Source organism: Ctenocephalides felis, unplaced genomic scaffold, assembly GCF_003426905.1.
Source record: "Ctenocephalides felis isolate EL2017-DRISC unplaced genomic scaffold, ASM342690v1 CF-g0.4_SCAFFOLD_01886, whole genome shotgun sequence".
NCBI classification, from domain to species: domain Eukaryota; kingdom Metazoa; phylum Arthropoda; class Insecta; order Siphonaptera; family Pulicidae; genus Ctenocephalides; species Ctenocephalides felis.
Window position 1 is genome coordinate 127,842,039 of NW_020538040.1, and position 17,647 is coordinate 127,859,685.

A 17,647-nucleotide genomic window follows, 5' to 3' on the forward strand; every position below is an offset into this window, starting at 1 on the left:
GATGAAATATTTTATCATGATTTTAATGTAATAGCAAAAGTTTGTCATCAATTTCAATAACATTAAAAACATTTAAGCCCACTAAATGTGCAGGACATTCTGACACCATCCTTGCTTTTAAAACTTCGTTTTGTTTAAATCCAAAATGAAACTATTTCACATAAAAAGAAGTTTGCAAACTATAATTATTTTATTATTGGTTTTCCAATTTCCATTGCAATATTCTACTACTATCGACGCAGCATCTGAAGCGCTATAATCTAAAGCCACCGATCTTTCAAATGCTTATACATTTAAAAATTTGTTAAGAATTAGAAAAGTATTGACATGAAATTTAAAATTAGACGCAAATAGTGCAGTAGAAAAATGATTTATCAATCATGAATCTTTTAAAGCTCGTCACAGAAAGGTAATGCGCTATTTTGACAAGCGTTGCGAATTCATATTCAAGATACTAAAAGTTTGTTCAAAATGAATATGTTTTTTGATACTAAAAGTTTGTTCAAAACATAAATTTTTATAAAGATCAAACGTTACTACTCAATCAATAAAATTAATTACAGTTAAAAAAGAAATTGTTAATGGGGAAGGTTATGGAATAATTAAAATCAAGAAAATGGTGTTTTTTAATTTTTATTAAAAAAATACGTTTTATTTTAATTTCCATTTATTCTAACGTTGAAAATATTCACCAATATTTCACGTTTGATTATCAAGAAAAATTAAGTTTTATGTATTTTTTGTTATTTTAATACAATCACAACTAAATTAAGAAATAATTATACCTCTAAATCAATACTTTACTTTCCTACTTTTTATATAATTTCATAATTTAAAGCCATAAAATATAAATTAGTCGAAGTTGGCTTGTAATTTGTGATAAAATTCATTAAAAATTGTTTTAGCCAGTAGTAAACAGCGTGTAAATGACTACTTAACGTTTATTAAACAAAATTAGATAAATTAAAAATTGAGTACCACGTTAGGGCTCCATCGAAAGATTTTGACACGGGCCCCGGAGGGTCTAGTTACGCCACTGCATTTGACATACCTCAGAAAAAATTGATGTGTGTGTATGAAAACATCCGATTCTTTATGATGGGAAGACGTGTTGATAAGATTTTGGTCGCCTGATCGCATAGCAAATACATAGCATTTTGACAGTTTTTAGTACCATTTTACTTGAAAAGCGCAGTGTAATATAGCCTTGCCATAACATTGGTCTATTTTACGACAGAATTGCCCCGTCAATCTCGTATATTATATGTTATGATTGAGTAAAAATAGATTTTCATTAACAAGTCATAAATATCTGGTAATTTAATTTTATCACAGGTAAAATTTGTTTTAATCAATTATGTTCGACGATTGATTTCAATTAAAAAATACCCTCTATTCTGACTTGTTAATGAAGAAATGTCCGTTTATTTAATTCTAAGTGTGCGGGTGCATACCCACAATGTCAAGATACACATGTGTGAGACTTCCCCGTTATTTGGGGTTGAAGCTAGTAGTCTGTGTCAGCCGAACAACAAAGTAAAACAGAACAACAATAATGTTTCGGTCGGACCCTTCCAGTGCGGCAATGACATCTTAAGCCCAGAAGATATTAAACTTCTAACATAAAATTATGGGATCTTATGTGTACCTAAAAGTTGCTAATTCAACAACCCTCACTAACTCACTTACTCAATCACTCGCGATCCCGCTCTCACACGCTTAACCAAAACACAAGAACCCTGGGAGGGGGGCGAAGTTTCGAAAAGGGGTATCGAAAACCCCTTGCCTGGGCAAGTTCTTTTGAAAGATATAAACAATTACTATAACAATTTATATTTTTAAGACATTTAAAATACGTCTCTACATATATCTAGCATTTGTTTGACATAATTATTTCTCTATATGTATTTTCTAAGGTGATCATATTTTTAACTTCCCGTAGGGTAGTTTAATAAAAATTTTTGCATTTCCCCACGTTTTGAAGGTTTCTGAACATTTTGGCATACCTAAGAAAAAATGAATGTGTGTGGCATTTTTTCGTTCACGTTTTCGGGCGCACGATTCAACAGATTTGAATGGTTAAAAAACATTCGATTCCTATTGATAGGGAGATGTGCTGATTGGTTTTTCGCAGAGGCAGGTCCAGCCGTTACGGAGATAAAGAGCAAAGAGTGCAGAAATTGTTTTTGAGAAAACGGATCATCCGATTTGAATCACCTAAAAAAAATTCAATTTGTAATAATTGGGAGAAGTCGTGATTAGGTTTTGGCAAAAGAAGGTCCAGCCATTTAGAAGATACACGGCTAAATCTACAAAATATGGCAGTTTTTGAGAGAATAAGCATCCAATTTAAATGATTCAAAAAACTTTCTGCTTGTGTCGACAAAATAATTGCTTTTGGAAAAAATATTCATTTAAATTTTTTTTGAATATCGAAAATAATTGAAATTTCAATTTTAATTCTGGTTAAAGTTGTAAAGCTCTTATATACTTCATGTAAATAATTTTAACTTTATAATTCAGTTTATATAATTCTTATAAATAAATATTAGACAATGATACGGTATTTATAATAATCTATTTGAAAACATTTAATATTCCTCGAACATTTCGTTACGGTACGGGAAGTTCCAGCAATTTGCTTTAAAGCACGATACCACATACCACTAGTTTATATCAAAATCGGGTCGGCAAGTTGTAGTTAAACTAATCGCTTAAATTATATTTTAAATTATACGATGTATGTATGTATCTTATATTATTATATTAAAGCTTTTGAGCTCTGTATAAAATTCTGTTCAATTTTCTTTATAAAGATTTATTTTTCTTACAATTAGTTTAAGTTAGCACTTGCGCAGACAGTCAAAAGTTTTCATTATCATAAATTTTGCTAATTTTTGTAAAATTGAAACCGAAAGTTCAAAATTATTAATGTGAAAGGCTATTTTAACCCATTTTTGGAATTTTGTATTCGGCAATTTTCTTATTCAAATGCATTATTTTATATAAACATACTCGTCGTATAAATATTGTTTTAAGATATTGAAGGGTAGTTGCAATTTTATTATCAAGTAATTGCAAAAATTAAATTTAAACCTATACGTTTCGAAAACCCGGAACAACTCGAGACAATCATAAATCCGGAAAACATATTGCTTTTAAAAAAAAAACGGGACACAAGATAGAAACTGTCCGGGACAAACCGGGACGTATGGTTACTTTAATTTTAACAGAATGTCAAAATTTATGAGAAATTCTAGAGTGATTGTGTATTAAAATGATAAGAAATAAAAGAAATTATTAAAGAAAAATATTTTATCCGTTTTTAACTACCCGTAGGGCAAGTTTTCCGCAAAAAAATCGAAAATGAAAATTTTTATATATCTTTACGTTTCAAAGGTTTTTGAGCATTTTGGCATACCTTAGAAAAAATGGATATGTGTGTGTGCGGATACAAATTTTCGTCGACGATTTCGTGAACACGGTTCACCCAATTTCAATTATTTAAAAAAACATTCGATTCCTATTAATAAGGAGACGTGTTGATTAGTTTTACAGGTCCAGTCGTTTCAAAGCAGGTCTACGGGGCAAAAAGTGTCAAAAACAGTAACTAAGTTTTCAAGAGAACGGAGCGTCCGATTTTAATAATTGACAAGGTGAAGAACTGATTAAATTTTTTGGGATGGCAGGTCTAGCGGTTTCGGAGATCTAGTAAAAAAAGTAAAAAAATGCCACTTTGAGGTCAAAAATGATCATTAGACATATGCACATCAATTTATCAGATATTTTATGGAGATTTTAACAATGTGTATAAATTTTGTTTACATTTCTATGGGTTTCGTAACATCGTTTGTCCGTTAGACGACGACACGGCGCTTACGCGCTATGATATTGTGTCTCTATGCAGCTAAAGCAGTGCGTTGCTTTAAAAAGAAGTTCAAAATTTCCAAAATATTTCGAACAAAAAAAAACATTTTTTTCCAAAAAAGTCAATTTTTTAAAAAAAATTTAAAACTTCTCAAAAATCTAATTTTTTCAAAGTTTAAAACATATTTAATCTTTTTTAAAAAATGTAATTTTTGCTACGGGAAGTTTCAGCAGTTTGCCTTAAGGCACGATGCCATACACTAGTTATAAACAAATTTAAAAAATTGAAATGGGAATCTTGAGGTATATCGTGATTGGATGTTTTGTTATTACTGATTTTTGTAAGACTATGGCAAAAGTATCTTAAAAGTACTCTAACGTAGAGGTGGGTCGTTGACGGTTTTGCCGTCAACGAAACGAAACGGTTATCGGGGTTTCGTCAACTAGTTAAATAACTAGTTATTTTTCAACTATAGTTATTTTTAACGATTCAACGCTGGCAACGTTAAGAAACTGATAGTTGAAATAACTGTTTCATTGAAAGTTGGTAATATGAAGTTTGTTCTTATAAAAGTCAAGTTGACGTTGGATTTGATGAATAAAAAGAAATAAATGTGAATTGTCACATTTATTACACACACACACACACACATATATATATATATATATATATATATATATAATAAATAAAGGTTTAATTTAAAAAACTTAAATATTTTCATTACAGCAAAGCCATATACTAAAACATCGAATTTACATGTTATATAAAAATAGCAATATAATAATGTATAGTTATATAAAATGTTATGAAAAATAAAAAATCAATTTTCAGGTTTAGTTTAAAAAAATTATTACAAGACAAATGCTATGAGATTTTTATGAAAAATATTAACCATTGAAAACTATAATAAATGTAACTGATTTTCTAAAATTAAACGATTTGGCGCGTGTTGCAAGTTTCTTTTAAGATGTACATGTACATTTGCAATATTATAACAGCAGTAGCCTTAACAATAAGCGATTTTCATAGTATTAGTTGATCCTTTCCGACGCAGGTACCTGCCTACGTTCGTTTTCGACAACAAACGAATTCCTATATCGTTGAAAAAACTAACTGGCCGCCATGTTTTCAACTGTTTCGAAACTAGTTGATTTTCAACTAGTTATTTCGTTGCGACGAAACGGTTAGTTAGTTAACGAAGAAGAAACGGTTGAAAATAACCGTTCGTTGATTCAACGCCCAACACTACTCTAACGATAAAAATATTAGATTAAAATCTTAATTGTCATTCATATATTTATACTTAGGTATTTATACTCTTAATATATTTACTGATTATTTATATATCCGTTAGTCAGCGCTGCCTTTGGTAATAACCTTGCAAACTTTCTCATGACTAGTAATTAGTCATTTTTAGTAATTAATAATTATTATCAATAAAATACTTACATAGCACAGATAGTTTAACTGAAGCCCTCATCGGTAAATCAGGTTGTAATGCACTGTGTCTTGCTTGGCAAGAATACTCCGTGTAATCATCATCAGGTCCTGGACGAAGCGAAAACGTAGAAGTCACAGTAAATCTTTTACCAGCCTGTTCCGTAACTGTGTCTTTGCGAGATTCTGAAAGAATAAATAATAATAATAATGAAGAAACAAATGTTACTTACTGTAAAAGTTATGATCGAATATATTTAGATTATGTAAATGTTATGTTAAGTAAATGATGACTAAAACGTTTCTACTGTAACAACAAATACTAAAGTTGATAAGTTACGTTTCTAAGTTTTAAAAAAAATCTGAGCAAGGTATTTTCTAGTAACTAGAATCTAGTTAATACACGTAGGTAATTTTTCCAATTCTGATTCAAAGTTTAGGATGTCAAGTTATTAAAAAAAATCTAATATGATATATTTAACAAATACTAAAGTTATTAAATAATTAACGCAGGGCAAAAAAATCGAAAATGAAATTTTTTATATATTTTTAAGTTTCAAAAAAGCCTTGTGAACATTTTGGCATACCACCGAAAAAATGGATGTCTGTGTATGTGTGTGTATGTATGTGCAGATACAAGTTTTCATCGACGATTTTTAGAACACAGATCCGATTTCAATACTTCAAAAAATATTTTATTTTTATTGACAAAATGAAGAATTGATTAAATTTTCGGGAAACATAGGTCTAGCGGTTTCGGAGATCCAATGAAAAAAGTAACAAAAAATGCCATTTGGCAGTCAGAAACGATGATTAGACATATGCACATCAAATTATTATATATTTTATAGAGATTTTAATAATAAGTACATTTTTTTTACATTTCTATGGATTCTGTACAAATGTTTATTTGTTAGACTGCGACACGGTACTTCTGCTTACGCGCTTCGATATATCGACTCTAAAACAGCTACATAGCGCGATTGCTTTGAATTTTCAAAAAAAAAAAATCAAAATATATATATAAAAATTAATTGTTTTTTACAAAAATATCAAAATTCTCATATGTCTAATTTTCTCAAACAAATTTAAACATTGTTAAAAACTTTAATTTTCCGTTCGGAATGTTCCAGCAATTTGCCTTAATGATTCACGGTTTAAAAAAAAAAATTTTGTCTTATTAAATTCTATACATCTCTAGAATATTGTCCTAAATTTTCAAGTTGATCCGACTAATAGTTTCGGAAATACAACCTTGAAAAGACGGACGCTCGAGGTCAGGTATAGGCTCTCTTAAAACTTTAAACGCGTTTTTCTCAAAACTATGTTTTCCAAGACGGTTGTCAAGATTTATCGCAAACTACTAAAGCGATCTGGATGAAATTTTACACAAGTCTTCGAGATATCATTTACAAGATCTTGAATGAAGGATTTAAACAACAACTATTTAAAAAGATTCGAGAAATTTTCATCGAAATTTGCATTTTTTTATAAAAACGTCTGCCAAAAATCCAATTTTCATTTTTTTTGTTTCCTCCGTCGAATACCATGTTTTATTTTTATTTCGAATGATCCTGAAAGAAGTTCTGTTGACAACGCGGAAGCACCTTTTTCCCGAGGGACTGCCGGAAATGGCCGCAATTTTGATATATTTTTTTTTCATTTTACAAAATGTATATTAAATATGTATCTTTTAAATAAAAAAAATTAAAACAGTTCATTTTTCATATGTAGAGAAAATTATTGAAAAAAGGCTGTTTTTTAACCCCTTAAGGCACGATGCCATGCACCACTAATTTCTGGATTAATTGAATCTGCAATATAACTCGAAACTAATAGACATCCTAAAATGTTCCGCCTACGAGAAGTAAACGACTCATTACTCGGTGACAATCATTTAACAACGAGATACGTAGCGAAAAAAATCTTTATCGCGCACTCACCTGGTTGAAGTTCAACATTTCCGCGGTACCAGACGATCTCGGCTGCCGGTTTCGCGTTCGCGACCACGCATTGCAGCGATAGCTCCTGGTTTTCTCGAACCTCAACCTTGGCGTGCGGTGCGTGCCCCACAATTTCAATCGAGGTAGGAGGTGCTGAAATAGATAAGAACAAATGGTAAATAAAAATAATAAAGGATATTATTAACATTATTAGATAGAAATGTTTAGAATTATTCATTTAATTATTTAAATTGTAGAATGCAGATTAACGTCATACACGAAAAGAGAAAATACGCAGGAATTCAAGGATTAGAAGTTGAATATGGAAACATTGAGAATAACTTTAGATGCATTCTTAGAAGGTAGGAGAAAAAATAACTCTTTTATTACGAATTTACTAATATTTCCTGGATGTGTCAAGTAACTATAATAAATATCTATCAAACAAACAGATTCACCACCAATATCTCAAAAATAAGTAATGTTAAGAATTTTTTAACAACAATATTTGAAAAGGGAGAAAAAAGATTTATAATCAGCCACCGCCATTAGCATCAAGCGACGTCGCTATCAGGAGATAAACAATGCTTAAAAATCTATAACAAAAGTATTTTCTTTTGTTGTTAATTTTTTGTTGGTTCACTGTGTTTAGTTTACGAAACCTTAATATAATATGTTATGTGTTATGATGTAGTAGTTTACTTAGTTTAGAGACAGTATAATTACTTAAAGTCAAATTGGACCTTTGTGCCTCGCAACCCTATGCAACAAACCACCCATCAATAATTTAGTTGCAAGATTAGGATAAATTATAATAAGCGCGTATTGTATTAGATTAGAAACACGCTTCCTGTCACTTTTTATGTTAATCGAGTGACTGGGTTTTATAACTAATTGCTGACAAACGTCGATACCAAATAAAGTTTTTTATTATGTATATATTAAGATAGGTAACAAAACTTAACAGAACGATATTGCTTTACTACTTATTGATTGTAAGATTTGTTTAGATTTAGTAATTAGAATGATCTAATCAAGATAAAGTTGCAAGACGACAAGACAATCCAATTGACTTCAATAGTTCCCGCTCTCTTATAACTTTATGTAATATAAGTGTGTAGTAAGATAACAATGCAAGTTTATCTGAGAGCAGATTCATAAATATCGATTCGGTTTCGTATAAAAATATCAAAGAAGCATTAAAAATATTCATTGATGATTACTCAAAGAATTGTAACTAGTCGCAAAATTTGTTTTGCATATTTGCGCCGTGATATTATCAGTGTTTGAAAAATCATACACATCATCAGGTCCCTATCTATAAGAGAGTATTCTCGTTTTCTAGCAGGAATTTTGTAGATAACATAAAAGGCGAGGTAGCAAAACTGCATTTAAAAAAACAGCATAGTATCATTCAGGTCATTCCTTTTAGCCCTAAAGTAACCGACACGATAAGTTATCTCTTCTATAAATCTTCTTCCTTTAATAAGATTTCGTAAAGTGGACTATAAATTCTGCTTTGGAGATCAAAGAGAAATTTTTAAATTGTTCGCAGCTATCGATAACCAAAAACGATACATTTTTTCTAGAAATATATCTATTATTATCTGACAGATTTTTGTTAGGATATAACTTAACTGTGCAATTTATATTCAACTGAAACAAGCGGACAAAATTTGTAATTATTATTATAGATGAAAACAATACAAATATGAAACTAGTGGGGTGGGTGGCATCGTGCCTTAAGGCAAATTGCTGGAACTTCCCGTACCGTAACGAAATGTTCGAGGAATAATGAATGTTTTCAAATAGATTATTAAAAATTAATATTGTAACATTGTCTAATATTTATAAGAATTATATAAACTGAATTGCAGAGTTGAAATTATTTGTTTAAAGTATATTAGAACTATAGTCAGAATTAAAAATAAAATCTGAATTATTTTCGATATACAAAAAATTAAAAAAAAAAAAAAAAAAAAAAAAAAAAAAAAAATGGTACAAAATTTTTTTTTCCAAAATCAATTATTTTGTTAAGACAAGCAGAAAGTTCTTTGAATCAATTGAATCGGACGCTTAGTTCTCTCAAAAACTGCCATTTTTTGTACATTTAGCTCTGTATCTCCGAAATGGCTGGGCCTGCCTTTGCGAAAAACTAATAACCCTTTCTCCCAATCATTACTAATGGAATGTTTTTTAGATAATTCAAATCGGATGCTCCGTTCTCTCAAAAACTCGATTTCTATTTTCTGCACTCTTTGCTCCTTATCTCCGTAACTGCTGGACCTGTCTTTGCCAAAAACTAATCAGCTCTTCTCCTTATTAATAGGAATCGAATGTTTTTTAAACCATTCAAATCGGTTGATCCGTACGCCCGAAAACGTGGACGAAAATTTGTATCCATACATACATACACACACACACACACACACACACACACACACACACACACACATCCATTTTTTCTGAGGTATGCCAAAACGTTCAGAAACCTTCAAAACGTCGAGAAATGTAAAAATTTTCAATTCCGATTTTCGGCCCATTACAATAACTTACCCTACGGGAAGTTAAAAAACATTTTTTCGGTTTTGAACTATTGTATTTAGTTCATGATACCTGAATATGCTTTTTAGGTATACTTTATTTAATTGTTTTGTGAGATGTATTATTATTTTCAGATTCAACCGTTTTTTATATAACCTCTATAAAAACTTACATGTGAGTGGTGTAAAAAGAACAAACTAAACCTGTACATTGGCAAAGGTGTTATCAATAAGAAATAGTAAATTAAAAAATAAGTTAAGTTAAAATAACGTAATTGTATTGAGATAAATTGAATTAATAAGTATTCGACATCTTCGGGTAAATATTTCTTTCAAAATACCAGATCAAGGTTATATACAATGAAGTCTATGTGAGAAATGTTTCCATAAAATTTGGATTTTGCATTGATGAACAAATGTAGCTATTATTTCATAAAAGCAAATTGAAAAAAGACATTGGATCTATTTGGCCCTGGCTGACCCTTCTTACCCCGACTAAAGGACAAAAATGGACTAATGATAAATTTTGGAAAAATAGTAGTGCTCCGCCCTACTCTCTCTCTCTCTCTCTATATATATATATATATATATATATATATATATATATATATATACCCTGCGTTAACACGGCACTCTGGGTACACGGTTCCCATATTACGCGGAACTAAAAATCCGACATTCCTCCGACTACACGGACGACTTCCTATTACACGGCTTTTGTTCAACAGCCCATAAGTTCCTTGCGCAACCTATGAGTGATTCTAGGAACTTGATATCAAAAGGGTATTATTGTAAGTTTTGTTATCGACTTTTATCTTTTAGACATACCTGAATATATAATAGCTGACTACTGCATCGCGACAATTTTTGAATAACGTGTCTATGTCATTACAAAGTCATTTTGTTCGTATTACTCCTACTTCAAGTTGTATTCCTTGGTCTTCATACAGCACGATAAATATTGTGCAATTTGTACTAACTCTGAGTCTCTCATAGCGCGGTTCCCATACTGCACTATATAAGTTTCCATAGAACGCACTACGAATTAGCCTAAATTGTATGTTAAATATGAGTATTTTATAGCACGGTCCCCATACTGCACGGTACGGACTTGCCGCGTTAACCGAAGGTTGACTGTACATATTTATATTATACAGTATATTATATATATACCTATCTGACCCGGCGACAAGTGTTGTTTTGCCATCTAAATTATTTTTAGTGAAAGGGTATCTCACATAAACAGAATGGTTCACTCACACTAGAGCATTTGTTCTAGTTTGTGTAAAAAACGTGGTGGGTCCAAATCTAAGGTATGGTTTGATCTTTGGACTTATTGATAACCATTGCAAATGTAAATCTAATCTAAAACTGTAAACTGCAAGTAAATTGGTATTTTGAAGGAATAATGGAGTTTCTGGGCAATAATATGTCTATATTCATAACCAAATTTGACGCCCTGTATATATCCACACACACACACACAGATATATATATATATATTTATATACATGATACAGAGTAATAAATATTTGTGTGTATTATTCACAAAAATGTATAAACATTATTATTTTATGTAAGAATGTCTAATTAAATTTAATTTATTTTATACGATATTGATATTTTCAACAAAACAAATAAGATTTTTAATTCGATTTGTATGTCGATTCATTCGAGAAAGAGCTTTAAGCCACGTGAGCTTTTCAAACGGGTTTATTTGCGTTAAAGTGTCGCTAAAAGCAAGTCTTAAGTATCCGTTAGTGAGTAAGTTCTAAGTACATCACATATTATAATCCAAACAATGTAACGCAATCTCCTTCAGCGTTAAAATAAATATAAATAACGGAGCATTGCGAGATGCATTTTGCCATCCCGCTGGGAAAAATTTATGTCTTGGGTATGAAGCTTTGTAAATATGTGGAATCCTGCAAAGTGCAATTATTGGTTTATGGTTCGTACCATTTTCAATTTACTGGAAATTTTACTTTTTCTCTTCGTATTAAAAATAAATGTTAAAACTCAATTGTGGAAGGAGTTTGGAAGATCATTGTAAATTGGTTAATTATCTTCAGGCTGAAAAAGCGAAGGTTGAATATAAGTTGCCAGTTTTACAAAGCCGATCCTTTTTATACCTCATTGGCTATGTGGACGTTAGGGATATTAATCTCTAGTTTAAGATTTCAAAACTTTATAACTTGCCAATAGGTTGATCTTACAAATGCATCTTTGCTCTTCAAATAAACAACGGAATATACAATAAATACAAATTGCAAGTTCTAAACAGTATAATATATCGTATATAGTGTTACCCTGAAAGGCAAAGTTAAAAGTTCATAAATATTTCAGGACCTTACAAACCACAGTTTTACAAATAAATTTTAATAATTTCATTAATATAATGACATTTTGCTTACGTCTATATTTAAATATACTCGTAAATACATACACACCCTTATAATTCTACTAATGTGACTAATTTTTGCGTTAAGATAAATAATTAGAAAACAATTAATTATATTACATTACATAGATAAAATATATGAGTAAGACAATATTTCGTATATTTCAAAGATTAGCATCATCGTCTTTAATCTCTTTGATAAAAATGATTTAATTAAAAAAAATCCACAATTATGTTTAATTGAATATTTTTGAAAAAAGACATCAATAACTTTACACGACAAGAAAAATTAATTAAACTTAGTAATTTTCAAAATCGCATGCGTGATTGAATAATAAAAAATCCTAGTCTTTCTTCAATATTAAATGTTGAGATTCGTTTACACATTACACATTATCCACAAAAAACATGGAATATTTTAACGAGAGAACTGTAACTGAATTTTCAGAATATTACTCTAAAACATATTTATGAGTGTGACTAATATCTTAATACAAATTACTGAAAACTGAAACCGTTGTGAAATTTTAACAAAAAATAAAAACTTGGAACGTGTTTTTTAAAATGAATGAAAAAATGTTTAAACATCTGGCTGAAGTGTGCAAAAAATTATTTTGTGGAGAGGAAGTTTTTTGTAAACGTGACGATTATTATCTTTTGTCAACTGATATAAATATCAAATATAGCGTAAACAATAATTAAACTTACCATAATTAAAAGTTAAATTAAACTGTGACTTACCAAGAACCCAAAACCATGGCAAATTGTTTTTGCATGCAATATATTTTATCTTTAAAAAAACTATATTTTTAAGATGTCAAAATATATTGAATACTTGTGTTATTCTGTGACTTCTTTGGAAACAAAATTATTAATAAATTCGTCTTAAAACAGTTCAATAAAAAATAAATAAACTAAAAAGATCGTTTATTGTGCGAACAGTTTTATGTTGACGCCTCCCGCAAGGTTGATAGTATACCAAAGATGCACATGTTGTGTGATAGTCAGAGAGCCACAAACATAAAAGCCAAAAATAACACAAGTGCACAAAAAAATTGTCTAAATTGGGTATGCAACGTATGTTTTTTAATGTATTTTTTACCACTGAAAACAAAATTAGGGATCAAATTGTCAAAATTGGGTATGCGACGTATGTTTTTTAATGTATTTTTTACCACTAAACACGAAACTGAAAACAAAATTAGGGATCAAATTGCAAAAAATAAAGAAAAATTAAAAAAAAACGAAATCTCTGATCTAGAAAATTTTCTGCATGATAATTAGAATCTTATATATATGTTGTTTCGATAATGATTCTGTGATACTAAAAACCGAGCTGCTTGCCTAGAAAAATATTTGTGTTAGTTAAGATATGTTGAAGCAAAAGTTTTTCAGTATTTTCGAAACAATTGGCATGAGATTGATTGGCCTATAAAAAGTAACCATATTAAAATCTTTTCCGCTTTCACGGATCATTTTTACAATGGATGTTTTGTAAAAAGTTGGTTACGAATTTAATATAATTATTAGGTTGAAATTGTATGTTAAATTATTTATTTAAATTTTTTTGGCATTTCATTAAATATTCTTTTCGCCACTAAACAATTTTCATTCTTTTTGTTTTATTCTTTTTTTATTAAAGAAAAGAATTTTACCCTGCTTTCTGAGTTGACTAAAGAAAACGTAGTCAATAATAGATACAATAAACAGACAAATATTTATATTTTTTTATATTTATATTTTTCATGTATTTGTAATATGTGAAAATAATATTCATATATTATATAACGAAATCTCCCTATTTTGTATTAATATATTCATATTTTGAATATTGTAATAATGTAACTATCATAATATAAAAACATTTACATAAATGAAATACAATACAAAAAAACCTTTCACATAAAATTAAAGTATGAGCTTATTTTAATATTATGCATTGTAATCCTTTGCTAACTACTACACGCTACACTATTTTATAATATTTTATATATTCATATTGTATTCGTGTAGTGTAAAAATTGAAGCAAATAACGTGCCAGAAACAACAAAAAATTATAAGTACTACAAATACAAAATACACTTGTTAGAAATAATTTCGACAAGACCGATAAAACCAAATCAAGTAAATTGTATTAATTTAAGTTTTTGGCGAAGGCAGGTTTAGCCGTTCCGAAGATACGGGCCAAAAAGTGCCAAAACGGTAACTCAGTTTTTAAGAGAACGGAGCGTCCGATTTTAGTAATTCATATTTCAATAATTTTACGTGTATTGACAAGATGAAGAACTGATTGAATTTTTGGGTAGCCAGGTCCAGCGGTTATAGGCTCTCAATCAAAATAAGTTAAAAAAATATCATTTGGCGGTCAAAAATATTTATTGGACATCAAATTATCAGATATTTTATAGAGATTTTAATGAGTAATTTTTTTTGGGTTCCGTACCGAGATTTTTAATTACGGTACGGAAAGTTCCAGCAATTTGCCTTGAGGCATGATGCCATGCACCCACTAGTTTTGACAAGACCGATAAAATCAAATCAAGTAAATTGTTTCCAAATCGGTCAACAGAAGTGCGCATGGCCCCCGGCCTACCGTTTCCACAGTGAATGCACGCGACGGTCGTGTTTGCCACCACACGCGGCTTGTTTACATGTTACGTTGTGCGCGACATACCTTACGCCCATTGAACTGATTATAAAGTATCGAAATGCTTTTAGAATAACCACTTTTTTATTGTTAGTAATTAAAAGACACACTAGCCAAGAAAGTGGACTGACTTGATTTAAAATTCAAGCTAATTTTATTTTATGTGCGAATATAAATACGCTATTGTTTTTTTCCCAAGTATTATAAGGCACTTAAAGTGACATTCACATTCTGTAAGTTACAAGCAAAGAAATGAACAAGCATTAGGTTTAGTAAAAACTAGTGGTGCATGGCATCGTGCCTAAAGGCAAACTGCCGGAACTTCTTGTACCGTAATTTAAAATTTTTAAAAGCTTTAAAATTTTGAAAAAATACACACCTTCAAAAATTTTGATTTATTTAAAAAAATTTAATTTTTGATAAAAATCGACTTTTTTAAAAAGAAATCAACATTTCTAAAAAAAATGATTATTTTGAATTTTTTTTAAATCACGTCGGTCCATCCATAAATGTCGACGACATTTGCTTGAAGTATATAAATAACTATAAGTGAACTTTAAACAATACAAATATTGGTACGGAATCCAAAGAACTGACAAATATTGTAATCTTTATTAACATCTCTATAATAGATCTGATAATTTGATGTGCATATGTTTATTGATTATTTTTGACTGCCAAATGGCACTATTTTAACTTTTTTTCTGGATCTCCGAAACCGCTGAAATTGCCATCACAAATTTAAATCAATTATTCATTTAACAATGAATTTATTTAATATTTCAAATGTTTTTTGAATAATTCAAATAGGCCGCTATAAAAGTGAACTGCAATTTTTATGCCCCGCATCTTCGAAACGATTGGATGTTTGGCCTTTGCCAAAAATTAATCACGTCTCCCCATCAATAGAAATCAAATATTTTTTCAATCATTCAAATCGGTTAATTCGTGTTTATATTTTTTTTATTTATGGAATCTTTCTATAAAAAAGCGTTTGCATTTTAGAGATATTTTAATAGTGGTTAGTCAAAATTTTAAAATATTATTAGAAACTTATTTATGGGTATTTGCAGATGCTTTCGAAATGTTATGTCACGTGTCTATAATCGTATGAGTTGGTAGTCACAAACTTTTTGGTAGTCAAAAGGCTTTGTAATTGCTGTGCGAGCCGGCGTTTTACACATAAGACCTAACCTCCCAAAGGCAAAATCGTCAGAATATTAACTTTGATTAGACTCCACGTATGTGTTATCTAATTGACATTAAAAAGTTAAACTTATGATAAATTGGTTATTTGAGATTTGTGCCTTTTGGAGGTTAGATTTTATGTGTGATACGCTTGATCGAACAGTGAAGATATAGCTTTTTACAGTTCATGACTACCAACTCACACGAATGTAGACCCATAACACAATATTTCTATTTTATCCGACATTGCCTCTTAGTATGCTCTTACATTAGTCTACATAACGATCAGTTGATTGAAAGTTTGAAGAATCAATTCTAATGACTTTAGTTATTAACCCCTCTACTACAGGAAAATGATTCCAGTTGATATTTAACTTCTTGTTCTAGATTATCTGGCGTCATTTTCTATTAATATTCAAAAAAGTCATTTTTTTCCTTTTTATAAGAAAAATGTAATAAAATTAATGAGCTACACTATTACACACAACAATAAGTTTAGTTCATACCTATAGTTCATAGATTTGAGTAATAATGGAAATCGTTGTTGTGAATATAGTCAAAATGTTTAGAAATGTATCTATCATAATAGGTTGATAAATAATATTAATTATATATTAATTTAAATTTGAATGTGATTTGAAATTAACATTCGCTCATATATATTTAGTCAAAGGAATTATATTTATAGTATGTTCTTTTGAACTTTTCTATTTAGTTCCATTATTTTATTTTTCCTTTACATACATTCCGCATTAATTACTTCAATATGACTGCAAAGCTGGTTTACAAATAAAGTTTTTTTTTAATATGAGAAAAAGTTAGTAGGATTCTTGTTTAGGGCGTGCGTCGTATTAAATATTTCGATATTAAATTGCATATTTTGCTAAAATTGCTAGCATAAATAACTCCATATACACAGTAATTTTATTTATCTGTAACCTTAAAAATTGAAACATCCTATCTTCGCTTTTTCATCCATAAATTTACGGTGTTTGGATTGCGTTCGATTTTCTAATAACTGATTTTTTGCATCATTAACCACGATCATATTTGCGGTCAATTTTTTACTGTTATTTAACATCAGGAATGCCTTTGCAGTCAGATACCATGGTCGATTCGTTTATTTTCTATAGTGGGTAATCAAGTATTTATTTCACCTACAACTGAAATATGAATATTGGAAATTCAGTAGGTTTCATAAATAATTTCAACAGGAAAATCAAACACGGTACCTATAATAGGATAGTTTTGCTACGTGTCAAAGGAAACGTCAAAACATCAATTTACATACTCAGCACTAATGCTCATTGTCAGTGGAAAATATGTTTCATTGCGAATCATAGTAATAATAAATACGCTATATATGTAATATATATATATATATATATATATATATATATATATATATACATATATATAATATGATAATCTAGTATTATATATACAGTATAGTATGATAATCTCTAGATTGGCTGGTATCAAAAACCAACTTGGTCAGTTTTACTCTAGTCCTATTAAAATTTCGGTTATACGTGCATGAAAAGACATACTATGCAGTTACAAATATTGTTACAGCATTTAATCCTGGGAAAATGCCAAATGCTCAATTTTCTACCATA

At 29.6% G+C, this 17,647-nt stretch overlaps 1 protein-coding gene across 1 annotated transcript in view; it reads right to left on the minus strand.

Moving 5' to 3' along the window:
* LOC113375878 (nephrin-like) overlaps positions 1–17,647 on the minus strand; it is a 142,556-nt gene that overhangs the window by 12,740 nt on the left and 112,169 nt on the right. The window contains exons 5-6 of the mRNA XM_026615826.1: positions 7,249–7,401; positions 5,318–5,491 (exon numbers count right to left, since the gene is read on the minus strand). Of these exons, the coding sequence (XP_026471611.1) occupies positions 5,318–5,491; positions 7,249–7,401 (327 nt within the window). The remainder of the gene's footprint in view (positions 1–5,317; positions 5,492–7,248; positions 7,402–17,647) is intronic.